The 15,778-nt window shown below is 66.1% G+C and overlaps 3 protein-coding genes across 3 annotated transcripts in view; 2 read left to right on the top strand and 1 right to left on the bottom strand.

Annotated features, from left to right (window-relative positions):
* Window positions 1–517, top strand: part of H696_00513 (hypothetical protein) — a gene marked incomplete at both ends in the record, with an annotated part of 3,030 nt that extends 2,513 nt beyond the window's left edge. Inside the window, one exon of the mRNA XM_009494385.1 lies at window positions 404–517. Within this exon, the coding sequence (XP_009492660.1) occupies window positions 404–517 (114 nt within the window). The remainder of the gene's footprint in view (window positions 1–403) is intronic.
* A 585-nt stretch (window positions 518–1,102) lies between these two features.
* On the top strand, window positions 1,103–9,572 carry H696_00512 (hypothetical protein). Its single transcript, XM_009494384.1, has 7 exons — window positions 1,103–1,210; window positions 1,456–2,653; window positions 2,811–3,239; window positions 3,366–4,766; window positions 4,946–8,318; window positions 8,516–8,785; window positions 8,974–9,572. The coding sequence occupies exons 2-7, from the start codon at window positions 1,527–1,529 to the stop codon at window positions 9,529–9,531; spliced, it is 7,158 nt and encodes a 2,385-aa protein (XP_009492659.1). The 5' UTR covers window positions 1,103–1,210; window positions 1,456–1,526; the 3' UTR covers window positions 9,532–9,572.
* Window positions 9,573–9,761: 189 nt separating this feature from the next.
* H696_00511 (hypothetical protein) lies at window positions 9,762–15,027 on the bottom strand (the record flags this gene model as incomplete). Its single annotated transcript, XM_009494383.1, has 8 exons — window positions 9,762–10,217; window positions 10,414–10,659; window positions 10,819–11,046; window positions 11,212–12,897; window positions 13,100–14,200; window positions 14,301–14,351; window positions 14,479–14,596; window positions 14,711–15,027. The coding sequence occupies 8 exons, from the start codon at window positions 15,025–15,027 to the stop codon at window positions 9,762–9,764; spliced, it is 4,203 nt and encodes a 1,400-aa protein (XP_009492658.1).
* Between the last annotated feature and the right edge of the window lie 751 nt (window positions 15,028–15,778).

Genomic DNA, 15,778 nt, shown 5'->3' with positions numbered 1-15,778 from the left:
CCTAGAAGGGCGGGGCCGGAGCTGGAAGCGACTCGGGCCAGGCAGAGGGGACCTTCGGTCGTGTGCCGTGTACTGCCCCCGACCCCCGTGCTTGGGATGGGGCCGCGCGCTCCCCCCCCCCGGGGGGGCCCCGCTCCGGCCTCCTAACCGCCCGACCGCCGGCGCCCCCCGGGGAGCCGGGTCGGCCGGTTCTCCGGCCCTGCGAGATGCCCGGATCCATCTTGGCGGGGCCCCCACACTCTCGGGCTGGGGGAGCCGAGACCCAGGAAAGCGGGGGGGGGGGGCGGGACGCATGGCGGCCCGGGTGAGGGGGGGATCGGTGGGAGGTAAACATGGCCAGGAAAGGGCGCGGAAGAAACGCCGGCACGCGGGGCCGTCGCCCCCTCCCCCCCTCCCAGACTAGACTCCCGCCAGTCCCCAGCGTTCGCAGCATTCGCAGCATTTGCAGCATTCACAGATAAGCCTGGCCTCCCTGGCCAGCGAGCGCGCAACAGAGGACCGCGGAGCCGCACAATGACTTGGGTCACCAACTCTGGCTGGTACAAGCCCTGGGAAGAAAGCTGGGGCACGCCCCCGGCCCCGGCCCCGCTCCCAGCGGCACATATGCGCACGTCCGCGCGCCTGCGCATTCCCGCTGTCTGTTCTCACTCCGGCCGTGCAACATGGATGGCGACCAGGGGCGGGCAGGGGGGGGCATGGGGTCTTATTGCTGGATTCTTACCTGGGGCGGACTTTTTCGAGTTTCTTTTTTGTCCCAATATTTCCCCGCTGTTTTGGCCCTCGCTCCCCCCGGATCGCCGGCCGCCCACTCCCCCCGTCACTGTCCGCGTTCCCCGGTTGCCAGCCCCAGCCTGCCCAGACTACGCTGGGGCTTTCCCGGCGTGTCTCCACTCCCCACAACCCTCATACATGCTCACGACCGTTTGAGCCCGCCGAGGGGCGGATTTTGCCAGCCCGAGCATCTACCGGGACATGGTGCCCCCGGTGCTCCTCCCTGTCTTTGCCCCGTCGCCCTGCACCGAAGACCTTCTTTTCCCAGCGCCCCTCTGCCCCTCCCCCGCCAGGCGAAGGCACTTCTCTCCGACCTCCCCGACCCCTCCCCCCCCCCTCCCCTCTTCGCCCCTCTCCCCTCTCCACCTGGCAGCCCCTCTGCCCACGGCCTGCGCGTGTGTGCGCCCATCTACTCCCCCCTTGCTGAGACACTTGGACGGTGTGTTACCCCTCCCCCCCCCCCCCCGCTCTCTCTCTCTCTCCCATCCTTGCTTCGCTTCTCCTCTCTTCATTCGCTCATGTGTTCCTGGCAGCGCCACTTCCCCATCCAATCTGTCCGGTGCCCCCATTCCCTCCTCACTCCCGTTGCTGATGTTCCCGCTCTTCCAATACCGCCCCCTCCCTCCTTCCCCTCCCTCTCGTCGGATTGTTCCCCTCTGTGCACTCGCGCATACTTGACTCCAGTGTCTCGGCGGTAGCCATCGCACCTGGCCGACGGGCCTCCCCCTATCCAGCCTGCCCCCGGACCCAGTAGCATGTCCCACGACGGTGACTTTCCTGTGAGCATTGTGTCCTCCGATCCGGAGAATGACTCGCGCGGCTCCTCGCCGGTGCCCGGGTCGCCGGCCGTCCCGAATTTCGGCCCGTCACACGTATCTTCCTCGTCCACCTCCCTGACGGACATCGACATTGAGACCCCCTTCCCCGATCCGTCGGGCCTGCTTGGCACCTCCTCCGAGCAGATTGACCTTGTGCGCCTGTCGCCGGCTCTGCCGGCCGAGCCACTGATCGATGTCGGCACCGATGCCGATGCGGCGGCGTCCACTCCGCGCCCGCGTGGCTCGGCCACCACTGACTTGGCCAATGCGGTGGCCTCGCTGGCCGCGGCATCGGCCGCCGCAGCTGCCGCCGCCGCCGCATCTTCCTCCTCCCCGTCGTCCAGCGGTGGAGGAGGTGGCTCTGGCGCCAATAGCCCGGGGGCCGCCCTGCCGGCCTCCTTTGGCCTGGTGTCTTCACCGGGGGCAATGGCCCCGGCGCTGGCGTCGGTGTCGGCGCCAGGTTCGGGATCGATGCCGGTGTCGCCGGCCTTGCCCCTGACCACCGGTCCGGCTGCCGTGCCTGACAGCCTGGATGTCGATGTTGTCAGCCCCCAGGCGGATCCGCTGTCGGGATTGTCTCCGCTGGTGGCCGGCGGGCCATTGGCAACACCCATTGCCGCGGCCAATGCGGCGGCCGGCGCGGCAGCCACAGCGGCAGCTGCGGCTGCAGCTGCCATGCCGACTGCCCTGCACCCCTCCCTGTCGCCACTGTCCAGCAAGACTGTTCCGGCTGTCGGGGAGGTTGGCCTCCTTCCGTCGGCCCTGCTCCCGACCCCGCCACTGACCACGGGCCTGCTGCCGTTGGATGGCTCGGCGCTGGAGTCCGTCCCCGACGGCGCGCTGGACTCGGATTCCGACTCGGAGTTCAGCGAGACGCGCATCCCGGCCCTGGTGTCCAATCCCTCCCCCCTGCCGGCGGTGGCCGGGGCCGCCACGGCCTCCACCCCGAGTCCCGTGGGCACGGTCGGGGGCGCGGTCCGCCATCCCTCGGCCCCGGCTCCCGGGGTGGCGGTTGTTGGGCGTAGCTTTACAGCTCCAAAGTTGAGTGTCTCTCCAATGACCGGGTACGCCACCGCCATTCCCGCTGCTGTCCATTTTCTTCCGGTCCCCTCCCCAGCTCGAGCTGGCCTGCTCTGGCTCTTGCATGTGTCTGACCTCCCCCTCCTTGCGGATGTCCATTGCCCGTTTTCTCCCTCCCTCTCTCTCTCTCTCTCTCCCCAGACGTCCCAGCATCAGCGGCGGTGTGTCCGGCTCGCCGGTGCCCGGTATGATGGCAGCCGGTGCCGGACGCCCAGCCCCACACGGTCCGCCTGCCCTGTCGGTCAATGTGTCGCCCATGCAGCCATCGCCCGAGGAGTTTGCCTTCCTCCCGCCGGAGCATGCGCACTACCCCCAGCATCAGCAACACCCGCAGCAGCAGCAGCAGCAGCAGCCGCAGCAGCAGCAGCAGCCGCAATACCATCCTCACTACGGGGGCGGTCAACTCGTGGAGTCATCCTCGGCGGAGCTGCACTTCGGCGCGGCCCCCGGTGGTCCGATGGATCTTCGTCGCATGAGCATGGGCCACTATGGCCGGCCAGTCTCTGCACGCCAGGCGCCCAGCTCGGCTGTTCCCAGCCCGCCGACCCAGCGTCGGGCCTCATCCTCGCTGTACGTCAGCCAGCCCCCTCTTGCCGGTTTTCTTCTTGCGTCTTTTCTTCTGACCTCATCTCTTTGTCTCTCTCTCTCTCTCTCTCTCCCCCTCTCCCTCCCTCCCTCCTGGCTCTCTTGACCCAGGTCCCGTGGCGCAAACATCAACGATCCCGACCACGACCCGTACCTTGCCAGCATTGAGGAGCCACCCTCCACAGGACACGAGCACCAGCAGCATGTTGCCTACAGCAACATGCACATGATGCAGCCACCTCAACCGGTTGCCGCCACGCCCGGACACCCTCTCGCCCCGGGCTACAGCAGCCCGCAGTTGGTGGGCAGTGCCTCGGCCCACCTGCCCCTCGGCGCCGGGGGTGCTCTCCCATCATCGATGTCGCCGTTGCTGGTCGGCAGCGGGATGCCAGCCGGCCGGGCGCCCCCGGTCCCGAATGCCCGGCCTCCACACGATCCCGAGGCCTGGCTTGGGCAGACCTTGCATGGGGACTTGTCGACCATGTCCCTGCCGGGGCACTCGTCGGGGCTGGTTTCGCCGCCGTCGGTGGCGGGCCTGCAAATGCCGGCCACGGGCGGTGTCACGGTCAATGTCCCCTTCGCGGACAGCCACCACTACCCGCAGCATCACCAAACCGGGGTTTATGGCTCCCACCTGGAGGAGGGGTCTCCGCAGCCGACACCGAGGTCTTCATCCTCCTTCCAGTCGAAGAATTCCCAGGGCGACGACCAGCCCGGAGACCCGAACCACGATGGCATTGGGCTCCTGTCGAATACGGCCACCGAGCGACACTCCCACAGCATCCTCGGCATGGCGGGCAGCTTCCTCGGGGAGATGTTCGGCCCGTCGGGCGGAGGCCATACCCCGACCGGGAGCCGGCCCAGTCACGGGGGATCCCCCTCCACCGGGAGCGGCGGTCCTTCTGGGCTGACCTCGCCATCGGGCCTGTCGACGGGTGCCTCATCGCGCGGCATGGGTGCCGGCAGTCGACAGTTGTCAGACGCCGGGACGCCCGCCACCGGGCGCACGTCCATTGTCGGGACCATTCGCAATGCCCTGCTGTCGCGAACTTCCCATGCCCGTAGTAATCCCTCCAGCCGGACGTCGCTTTCGGGCCGCGGTTCGCGCCGCCAGTCGCAAGTGGACTTCCACGATGAGATGGCGGCCGCGGCGGCCGACGCCGGGGGCGACGAGGCGTATGTCATGGTCCCGCGGGCCAGCTCCCTGGAGCGGACCAGCCATGCCGGTACCCACCGAGTGCCGGAAAGCCAGTCCAACCTGGAGGAGATGATCGACCTTGGCCTGTCGGACCCACTGAATGCATCGATCAATGCGGCGGACTTCAACTCCGATGATGACGACGATGATGATGAATTGGATGACCTCAACCGCAATGGCAGCAACAAGAACATTCGTTCGCGCTTCCTCTTCAGGCCGTGGACCTTCTACAAGAATCCGCACTTTGTCCGGATCACGGTCTGCCTGTTGCTGATCCTGGTGTTCCTCATCCCCGGTGTCATCTGCGTGGTGTAGTGCGTGGCGCCGTGTCCCCGTCAGTTTGTCTGTCATCCTCCTCCTGCCCTCCTCGGATCTGTATCCCTTCTAACCTCCTCCTTTCTCCCTGTCCCCCTCTCCGATGCCGCCCCCCCCTCCTCCCTCTGTCCTCGCCCCTCGTTCGTTCCATGCACCCCGGGGGGCGGGGGTTGTACAGCTACAAGGAGACCACCCTCGCCGGTGTCGGCGTCCTGTCTTGGTCGCTTCTGATTTGCATTGCGGTGGCCCTCTTCCTGGTGCTGTACTACCTGCTGATGATCGTGCGATACATCATCCAGAGGTACTTCTACTTCCAGGGAAATGTGGTCTTCTTCTTGTCCTCGTTGAATACCCTGTTGGCGTTGGTCCTGGCAGCGGCCGGCATGGTGGCCATCTGGCCCTCTTTCGGGTCGTGGCGATTGCGCTTCGAGGACCAGCTTGACCGCGACGCGGTGTGGTTCATCGCGCCGGCGCTTATGTGCGCCCTGATCGGCGGCATTGCCTGGTTCATCAAGGACATTTTCATGCGCACCTTCGCCCTCAACTTCCAGACCAAGGCCTATTATGATCGCCTGCAGGAGTCCCTCTTTGCGGAGTTCATCATCATCTCCCTGACGGATGGCATCATCCGCCAGCATCGACTCTTATCGGCCCGGTGGAAGCGCCTCAACCAGAAGTACCCATTCTTGCGGTATGAGCTGGCTCTGGACTTGCATCTGAGCCAATCTGGCGACGCGACCCCCGGGGCTGCTGAGGCCCTGCACAATTCCGCCAGCACGGTGCTGGATGTGGATGATGGCACGGCGGCGGCAGCGGCGGCAGCGGCGGCGGCGACAACCAGCGTCCCTGGCACCCCGTATGGTGGCGCCCCGCCAGCCCACACGTATGGCGTCGGTCATGGTCTGTATGATGATGGTGACATGCCGGAGGGTGTCGGCGATGATCTGGCAGCCGCCGGGAGCAGCGCCAGCATCGGATACAGCCCGTCCGGCGATATGGCTGCTCATTTGTCCGCCCTGGCGGGTGCGGCTGCCTTTGCTTCGGAGTATGCTGGCTCGGACGCGGGTGGCATGACTGAGGCCGATCGTCTGCGGGCATCCTTTGCCACCGGGCGCCTGGATGGGCCGCCGTCAAGTCACTCGCTTCCGCGGTCGCCGCTGGCGGCCGGGTCTGGCTTTGGATCGGGTCCCATGAGCCCGGGCATGCTGTCGCGGCCGAGCATTGCTTCCCTTTCGCGGCCCAGCCTGGCGCCCTCGCGCCCAAGCATGGCCCCCTCGCGGCCGAGCATGGCTCCCTCGCGGCTGGGCGGCCGGCCGAGCATTGCCCCGAGCCTGCTGTCGGCCAACCCCAGCCGCACAAGCCTGGCCCCGAGTTTGGCCCCGAGCATGGCCGCCTCCACCAGTCGGCGCAGTGTCAATCCCATGGCAGCAGCGCGTGGGAGTGTGGCCTTCCCTGGGGCCCGGTCGAGTGTGTCCTCCTCGATGTCCTTCGTGCCGCCGGGCCGGCCGAGCATCGCCGAGATGGCCCGCCATGTGACCGACCGGAATAGTCGATCAATCTATGCCAGTCGAACCCCCTCGCAAGATGGCAACCTCGCCGATGGGGCCCGGTCCTCCGGGCAGCACCGGTCTCAGGATCCACTTGGGTCCGGCTCGCATCTGAATCTCTCGTCTTTGATTCGGCCCCTGCGCGGGGGCGACTTGCCGGCGGATTCGTCTCACTTGTCACCGGCGGCGGCGGCGGCGGCGGCCGACCGTGCAGCCACTGCCATTGAGTCGGGCTCTTTCCCGGCCCCAGCCAGCATGGGTGTCGCCTCCGGTGGGGGCGATGTACCGGACTTCGACATCGACTCCCGGGCCTTCGCCAAGCATGGGGCCCAGTCCTCCACGCGCAAGGGCTCCACGGCCGGTGGGCGTGGCCGCAACAGCAGCTTCGGCGGGGCTCCCTTCGGTGGGGGCCCCGGTGCCAGCCCCAATTCCGGCGGCACCAGCGGGTCTTCCTTCCCCTCGGCCAGCGGCATCCAGGAGGTCAGCTTCAGCGATGTGCAGCAGCTGGTCAACATGGTTGGCCATAGGAAGCTGCACTCCTTCTCGGACATGCTGCACCAGTCGGGTGACATTGACAATTCCCGCGAGTCGCGGCTGGTTGCGTCGCACATCTTCCGCCACATGATCCGTCTTCGCCGGCAGCTGGAAGAGGAGCAGCAGGTTCAGGACTATCTGCTCCGGCGCCATGAGTATGAGCATCGGATGCTTGAATTGTCGTTGGCCGCGGCCCAGCAGGCCGAGGAGCAGCAGCAGCAGCAGCAGCAGCAGCAACAGCAACAGCGCCTGTCCGGAGGCCGCCGGTCCAACAGCTCGGTCAACCAGCCCGGGGATGCCTCCATGACTGGTGAGGAGTTCGGCTCGCGCGGTCGGCTGCATGGGCTGCGACGTGGGGCGTCTTCCTCCCTGCGGCGGATGATCTCCCGGTCGCCCTCGCCACCGGCCCCGCCGCGAGATGTGGTCATCGATGTCGGCGGCGGCGGCGGCAACAACAGCGGCATTGACAATGGCGGAGCCGGGCCCGGCGAGCCCGAGCACTTCCGGTCACAATCGCAGCCACTTCGGTCGCAGCCATCCATCCAGGGGTCGCCTGCCTTGCCGGGTGCCCCGCGCGGGGCTTTCCTCAATAACCCGGTGGATCATGACTTCTTGGTGGCCAGCGACCCGGCTTCCGGGAGTAGTCCCTGGCAGCGAGCGCGCCATCGGACCAAGTCCGTCACGTCCTGGCTCGGCTTCAGCAACACTCCCGGGGGAACGTCCCACACGTACACCCCAATGCGACCGACCCCGGCCGCGGGTGGGATGGGCTTTGCACCGACCGGGTCGGCTCCGTTGTCGGCCGTCCCGGGCGTCGGGGCACCCGCCTCCAGCCAGGGCCCCTTTGCCACGCAGCGGCACCAGCAGCACCAGCAGCAGCAGCGACAGTCACAGCTGGGTGGCGGATCGCCTGGTCAGCAGCACCCCCAGTCGGGGTCCTTCCTGCATGGCCAGCCGGTCGGGGGGCCCTCCTCGCAGTCGGTGCACCAGTCGTACTCGTCCCAGCATTTGCATCAGCAGAATATGCCGGGGTCGGCCTTTGCCGAGGCATTCCCCGAGGTGCCGGTCCCGGAGGTTGACATCCGGCCGCCCACGTTCCGGCAGGCGCCGGTGGGCCCGGCTCGGCTGACGCGCGAGGATTTCTCCCTCTTCCTCGAGCCGAGCGTCAACACCGACGAGGCATTTGCCCTATTTGACATCCACTCCAGTGGGCAGATCCGGCGTCGTGACATGAAGGAGGCTTTGCAGAATATCTACCGCGAGCGGAAGAACCTGAGCAACTCCCTGCGCGACTCGGGCACCATGGTCAATACGCTGGATCGATTTGTCAGCCTGATGCTGTTGGTGTGCCTGCTGTTTGCCTTCCTGCTGATCTTCGGCACGAACATCGAGAGCACCGTTGTGCCGGTTGCCTCGCTGATTGTGTCCATGTCCTTCATTTTCGGCCACTCGGCCCAGCGCATGTTCGATGTACGGATGGATGTTTCTGCGGCCTTTCCCCTCCCTCCCGGCATCCCGCTCTTTTCCTTGCTCCTTCCAGCTTATTGACATATCCCTCTGCTCGATGCCGGGCGTGCGTCTTCCTACGGTCAATTCATCTGACGGCCGCGAATGCGCTCCATGTCCCCCTCCCCCCTCCCCCCCCCCTTCCCTCCTCTCCCTGGCAGAATGTCATCTATCTTTTCGTGGAGCATCCCTACGATGTGGGGGATCGTGTGTTCATTGACGATCACAACTTCATCGTCGCCCGGATGAACATCACGGCCACCGTCTTCCGCCGGTGGGATGAGCAATACTTCTGGATCCCCAATCACATTCTCACGGACAAGGTGGTCATCAACATTCGGCGGTCTGGCAACCAGCGGCACACCTTCTACATGTTCCTGGATGCCGACACGACTTCCGAGCAGCTTGGCACGCTGCGCGGCATGATGCAGGTACGTGGGGTCTTTCTCCTTTCGCCCTGTCCACCATTATCCCCTCCTGAAGCGCAATCGCTTGTATTTTCTTGCCTCCTTTCCCTCCCTCCATATCGACTGACCCCCCTTTTGTCCCGTCGACTCTCTCTCTCTCTCTCTCTCTCTCGCTCGCCATTCTCGCTCGCCCCCTCCCCCCCCCACAATAGGGATGGGTCGAGTCCCAGCCGGAGCGCTTCGCTCGGGATGTCGACTTCATCCTCTTCGATGTGGATACCCATGGTCGTATGCAGATGCTCATCACCATCGGGCAGTTGAGCAACTGGCAGGATGGTGCAGTCCGTTGGAAGAACCGCACCGATTCGTGGCTCTTCTTCCTGCAGTCTTGCCGCGAGCTGGGCATCAAGATTATCCCCCATGGCCAGCGGGTGGATCTCACTGGCAGTGTGGCCGGACTCGGCATGGGCCCTTCTGGCGGGCATCCGAGCGAGATGAGCCCCCTCAACTCGATGACCGGGTCGACATATGCCTCGCCCCAGGTGGCCGACATGGGGGAGGTCTTCTCTTCCACTCTGCCCGGTGTGTCGGTCTTCGGTTCGCGGCAAATCCCCAACCCGGTGGGCGCGTCCACTGGTGGGGCCTTCCTCCCGCGTAGTACTGGCTCTGCCCGGACCACTCCCTTCTTGTATCGTCGTCCGGCCAAGGCCGCCCCGACTTTCGAACGAATGCCCTCATCCGGGCACAACTTCAAAACCTCCTCCATTTGACATGGTGGATGGGGATGCCTATCCTTCCCTCTCCCCCCCCCCCCCCTCCTTGTGGCTGGGCACTCACCCCTCTTCTCTCCCTCCCTCTCTTCATCACCTCCCACTTCTTCCCTTGTGCGCTGCCCGGCGCTCCTCCCCCCCCCTCCCACTATACTTGAGATACTTGCTTCGTGTTGGCGTGATTTGGGTAGCGTACACATGGAGCACGAGGCGTGGTGATTGGCAGCAATTCACACACGCGACACCCAGCTCCACACACGCTCGATGTCCAGGCCAGACTCGCGCTTCGACGCGTCAATCGAGGGGGCAGATGCCTGGCCGATGTAGCGAGCCTCCTTGAGGGTGGAGCATTCGAGGATGCGGACAATGCGCTTCGGCCGGGATAGATGGCTAGAGCCGAGGTCATGCAGGGCGTCGGAGTCCGCGCCACCGGCCCAGCCCAAGGCACCGGAGGGCGGTGCAATGGAGTGGAGGAAATTGTCCACCTGGTCCAGGGACCCGGCCATGCGCACGGCCGAGCCAGGGGTCCAGCCAATTTCCGGGGAAAAGGACCCCCATCGAAGGTGCAGGCGCTGCGACGCCTCGAGATGGCGGTTCAGCGCGGCCACCGTGGAGAAAGCCACCTCCGGCTCGAGGATCGACTCGATGGCGCGCGAAATGATTGGCGCTAGACACAAGTGCACGTGCTGCGAGGATTTTAATGTTCGGTGAGGTGATTTGTTTGTTAGTCTTTGTGATCATCGTTTCGTCTTGCGTTAGTGCTGAGTTATGTTGTTCTTTGGTATTTATTTCGTCGTCGTGGTTATTAGAGAGTGACAGTCAGCGTGAGTGCCAGCACAGCGGCAGCCAGGTGGCACAGATGCCAGGCGCGGGGAGAGGTACCTTGAAGAACTCCGCGATGTGGGCCACCGAATCGCAGACGCTTCGGGCAAAGCCAAAGTCGCTGGTCTCATCAAACATGTGCGGACTGTCATAGGAGTCGCGTGAGCCGAGGATCGGCGAATCCGATGGGGTAGTCGGCACGCCGGCGGCCAGGATCGACACCAGCGAGTAGGAGGCCGAGTAGCGGATCAGGCGGGAGAGGCGCTTCTCAGCCTGCGAGGCACGAGTCAAGCGCAGGAGCAGGTCCTTCGGGAGCGATGGGATGCGATGAACACGCAAGCATCCGGTCAGGACACAAAACAAGAGCTCATTTGGTGCGAGGGAATAGGTGTGCGTGCGTGTATGTGTATGTGTGTGTGTATGTCTCAGAGGGAGGGGGAGGGGGACAGGGAAGAGGACACGCACATCCACCGACCGGACAATGGGCCGTGGGTCCAGGCTAACAAGGCACTGCTCGATCTTCTCGCGTTCCATCTGGTTCTCGCTGAGGGACCCAACGTGCGTGCTCAGGGCCAGGTCAGCCTCGGCGGCGGCTGGCACATTGACTGGGAAGCTCTCGCTGACATAGTGTGCCACTTCGCCACGCAGGCGCTCGGTGTACTGCGCCGACAGGTGGATGTTGTTGATGACCAGCTGCTCGAAAAGGGGGGCACGGTATCGTTAGTGATGCAGGCGCACACACGCGCGCGCGCGCGGGGGGGATAACACGAGTTCCCTTGCCGGGTCTCCCCGCCCCCCCCCCCCCCCCCCCCCCCATCCCGCCCAGCCCCGTCGTGTTTTGGGATCTCCCGGACTTACCATCGCCCAAACCATGAGGCCACCACCGGGCATGCGCGAAGAGAGCCCGGTCTCGGCAAGCAGCGACTGCGACACGTCGGACAGTGAGCACTTGGTTTGCTGGCAGGGAGCCGCCGTGGCCGAGGGCACGGCCCGGGCCAGGGCACTGGCGCGCGCCAGAGCACTGTTGGTGGCCGAGTGCAGGGCAGTCACGAAGCTGGCGCTGGAGGCGGCCGTCGAGGCAGTTCCTCCGGGCAGGGAGGAGGGGGCCGTGATGCCCGCCGAGATGGCCGGCGCCTCAAGGGCCTCGGCCGCCGATAGAATCACCGCCCCGGAGGCATCGGTGTGACGCGTCATGCGGATGGCGCGGCGCAGGGCCGTTTGCAGGACATAGAAGGCATCATCCACCGAGGGGGAGTGGTAGCGGGTGGGATTGTGCAGGGCATCGCCGGCCGGATGCCCGGGCAGTGGATCGGCCGCAGTACCGGCCGCCGGGCCGCCGAAGAGCGCCGCAAAATACCCGGTGGCCAGGGCCCGCCGAGGCCCGGCGCCCGGCGCCGAAGGGGCCCCATGGCCCGGGGTCCGAGTCGACGGAGACCGCGGGGCACTGGCGCTGGCGCCGGAGCCGGCCCCGCCTCCGAGGAATTGCGCCTCCGAGGCCAAGATGGTGGCCAGGGCCGCCGCGTCATTGGTCGGCGAGGGGACCGAAATCTCGGTCGGATCGTCGGCCACCGACCCGCCGGCGGATCCCATGGCCCCGGCAAGGGAGATCCCCGCACCAAAGTGACTCAAAGACAGGGTGGACGTGGAGGAGGCCGAGGAGCCGGAGTGGCCGGCCATGGCAGCCACAGCGGCCACAGCGGCCGACGAGGAGGACGAAGCAGCCACCGCCGCCGCACTGGCGGAGGCCGACGAGCCGATCTGCGCCGCGAAGAGGGGGTCCAAGCGCACCGCCGCCGCCAGGCCCCGAGCCAGGTATGCCTGCTCCCGTTGGATGTAGAGATTGGCGATGGGCAGCCGGGCCAGGCCGATGGCTCGGCGAAGGAAGCGCGCCAAGCTCCCGGCGCTCAGGGACTTGTGAACCCCATGGCCCAGAGGGAAGAGATCATCCAGTTGCCGGCCGAAGAGGGCCTGGTAGCCGGGAGCCAGGGCCGGCTGCTGGGGCGGCGGCTGTTGCAGGCGTGCAGCCAGCTGCTCGGCGCCGAGGACACACAAGCAGGCCTCAGCTCGGCGCCCATCCGGCCCGGGCCCCATGGCAGCGCCGGGGCCTCGAGAGGACGGGTGCAGGCGCTCCAACGGGCAGACCCGGCTGGCCGGGAGCCCGGCCACAGCCAGCATCCGTGGCAGTGGTTGCCCCTGGACCAGCTCCTCCACCTCGAAGAGGGCCAGTTCGTCGGGCAGGCTGCCTGGCAGGTGGCCAGGAGCCTCACGTCGATCGATCGATGCCCGGCCGGCTGCCTCACCGGGGTCAGGGTCGGTCAGGCCGAGCCCCGGGGATTTGACCATGTCCCAAGGATCAGCACCCGAGGCTGCTGAATCCTCGTCACCGGGCTGGCTGTTGATCCAGGCCTGGAACTCCTGGTGTGCGGACTGCAGCGAGCTATAGGACCCGCCGAGCGTGCGTTCCAGGAACCGTTGATACAGGCGAATGGGTCGCAGGCAGGCAGCCACCGCCGAGGAGTGCTGGTCCAAGGTACGAGCCGAAGTCTGAGGTTGAACAGATCGAGGCGGCCTCCAGTTAGAGAGCGAGCAGGGCGCGAGGGCGCGAAAAGGCCAGAGACAAGAAGGGGAGGGCGATGGCCGGAAGGAAACAGAGGGAGCGAGAGGGGCAGGGGGCACAGGTGCAGGCCGCAGTGTCCAGTCGCACACACACACACACACACACACACACACACACACACACACGCACCCCGTCGATGTCCAGTGGGTTTTGATAGGCCGTTTGCAACAGATGGAAGGCCTGCGTGGCGGCGAAGTCCACCACGCGCTGGGTGAAGTCGCAGCAAATCCACACCCCCGAGCCAATCAGCCCGCTGGACAGATGGGACTCGGTCCAGGGGACCGCGGCGTCCAGGAACTGGGCCACCTCCTCCAGAGCGCGGGTGATCTTCTCGCTGACATGGCCTGGCCCGGTGGCACCGGTGGTGGTGACGCCCGAGCCGCCGGACGGCAGGAGCGTATCCCCGGGGTTGGAGATGAGCGATGCCACGGCCGGCAAGCAGGCGACCCGGCCGCCGACCGACAGGGCAAATGCCTGCACCGCCCTGCGGGCGTCATACCCTCCAAGCGAAGAGAGGCACTTGATGGCGGCACGCTCGCGCTCGAAGTCCCCGAGCAGCGGGTGTGTCGACTTTTCGGCCTCCAAAAAGGCCGCCTCCTGGAAGCGGTACACCCGATCGAAGTGCGACAGCACGCGGATGTACTCGGCGGCCAAGTCGGCCGCCCCGAGGGGCGGGTCAGAGCGCGAGGCGGCGCCCGGGCGGCCGGCACGCGGGGACGTCGTCGCCAGCAGGGCCTGCCGGGCGGCCAGAGATTGGGCATGTGCCAGGGTGACCCCGAGGGCGGCGCACACGGCCCGGAAGGAGGGACAGTTCCGGCGAAATTCCGCCCAGCTGGTGCAGGCCAGCCAGTGGCGAACCATCAGCAGCCAAGCCACCGCGCACTGGCCCGGGGCTGGCCCGGCGGCCAAATGCAAGCGCGCCGCCTGCACGGACTCCGGCCGACCAAGAGCCATGCTTTGAAGGGCATCCAAGGCACTGGTGGCCGCCAGGGCGTGAGATGCGGCCCCGGCGTTGGACGAGGAGAGAAAGGCCGCGGCCGATTGGATCATGGGCGAGCCATCGCCAAGGGGGGCCAGGCCGGTGCGCGTCGAGCGGCCCGAGCCCACCGGGCCCTGGCCCAGGGCCAGCGCCTGGCCACGCACGCGCCAGCTCATCAGCTGGCTGACGTAGATGCTGGCCGTGGCGGGGTTGTCATTTTTGAGGGCGTCGCACAGGAAACTCATGGTGTTCTTTTTTTTTTCCAGTTTCGCCACCATCCCCCCACCGACAGAACACAGATCAGTACCCGGGTCAAGAGCCAGAGGCAGGAGGGCGGGCTGGCTTGCATACCTGGATGTCCAGCAGGATGTCCACGCGCTCGAGGGCCGCTTGGACGCGGGCCTGAAGGCCGGAGGCCGGAGTCAACAAACACCCAGGGCATGAGGGAGGAAGGGCCAGGGTCAGGACAGGCCCGGTGCAGGATGAGGAGGAGTGCACGAGCGTCGGGACAGACGGGCAGAGGACGTACCTGCTTGGCGTCGAGCTCGCGCACATTGGCGCTAACCCCTTCCGCCAAGGTGGCGCTGGCGTCCAACAGGTTCACCAACCGCGGGGCATCCGAGTCCAGGAGCGACTCCAGGCGCGAGCTGTTGCCCCGGGCCGGAGGGGGGATTTGTGTGTCCCGCCATCCCCCGGAAGGAGGGTGAGTATGGGGTCGGGTGCGAGCGGGGCGCGAGGGTACTTGAGGCAGGGGGCCGCACCTGGCACGGGTGAGCGTCCGTGCGCCCAGGGACAGGACATTGCCGGCGGAGATGGCGTCCAGGTCCCGGCCGATGGCCTGCCCGAAGAGCTTCGATCCGCCAGCCGATGCGCTGCTCGCCGTGACCGAGGTCGACAGCGGGTCCCGGGTGGCTTGTTTGAGGGTGGCCTCCAGAGCGCCGTCACAGCCGGCCACTGCCTGGTCCAGTATGGCCAGCAGCTTGCGCACCGACTCGCGGTCAGCCAGCGAGTCGGGGAGAGGCGCCTCGGCCGCACGGTCACCGTCCAGCGGGGCGAACAGTGGCGCCGTGGATGACATGGCAGGTGGGTGTCGGCGTGTGCTTTCCCACAGGGCGAGCAGCGATCCGCCAGGCAGGGGGAGGAATTAAAGACAAGAGGGGAGTACTGACAGAGAGGAGGGGCGGGAGAGGGGGAGGGGGGGAAAGGAGGAAGAGAGAAGAGGAGAAAGGAGGAGAGATGCGTGTGTGGGTGTTGATGACAGTCCGCCTCCTGAGTGCCGTCAGGCGCCGGGGGCTATCCCCCTTCAAAAAAGAGGCCCCATGAGCGGGAGCTAACACGGACGCGATGCAAGACTGTCCTGCCTCCCGCCCCCCCACGGAGGGCCAGATGTCGGGCTCCGATGTCGATCGAATGCCAATGGATGGCCCTGCCCTGGTCACCTTCGGGCGCGGGGCGTGTAGCAGGGTTCACACGGGTTAAGCCTAAGTCAAGTGAGTGAGGCTTGACGAAGGGTACCAGTGTGATCTGCCACCCGGTTAGTAACCTCTTAGCATGAAGGAGGGGACATACCAACCAGCGGTTCACGGTCGTCTGTTACCAGATGAGTCAGTAACTCGGCTTGAGACGAGTTAGTGGCAAGCGAAAATAGAAAAGAACTCGGATGTTAAAAAGGGTTCGAGAGGAAGCCTTAGAACAGGTGTTCGTAGGCCTAACTGGTGCTTCGGCTATACTTCCGTATACTCTTCGACACACAGCTGCTAAGGCTTTCGCTCTCAGGAGGCTCTCAACGAGAGTCCCCCTTTTTGACCTTTGGGCTCGGTCAGGGGTTG

The sequence above is a fragment of the Fonticula alba genome (genome assembly GCF_000388065.1).
Source record: "Fonticula alba strain ATCC 38817 unplaced genomic scaffold supercont2.1, whole genome shotgun sequence".
In the NCBI taxonomy this organism is placed as follows: Eukaryota; order Rotosphaerida; family Fonticulaceae; genus Fonticula; species Fonticula alba.
This window is presented reverse-complemented; position numbering and strand designations above follow the sequence as displayed.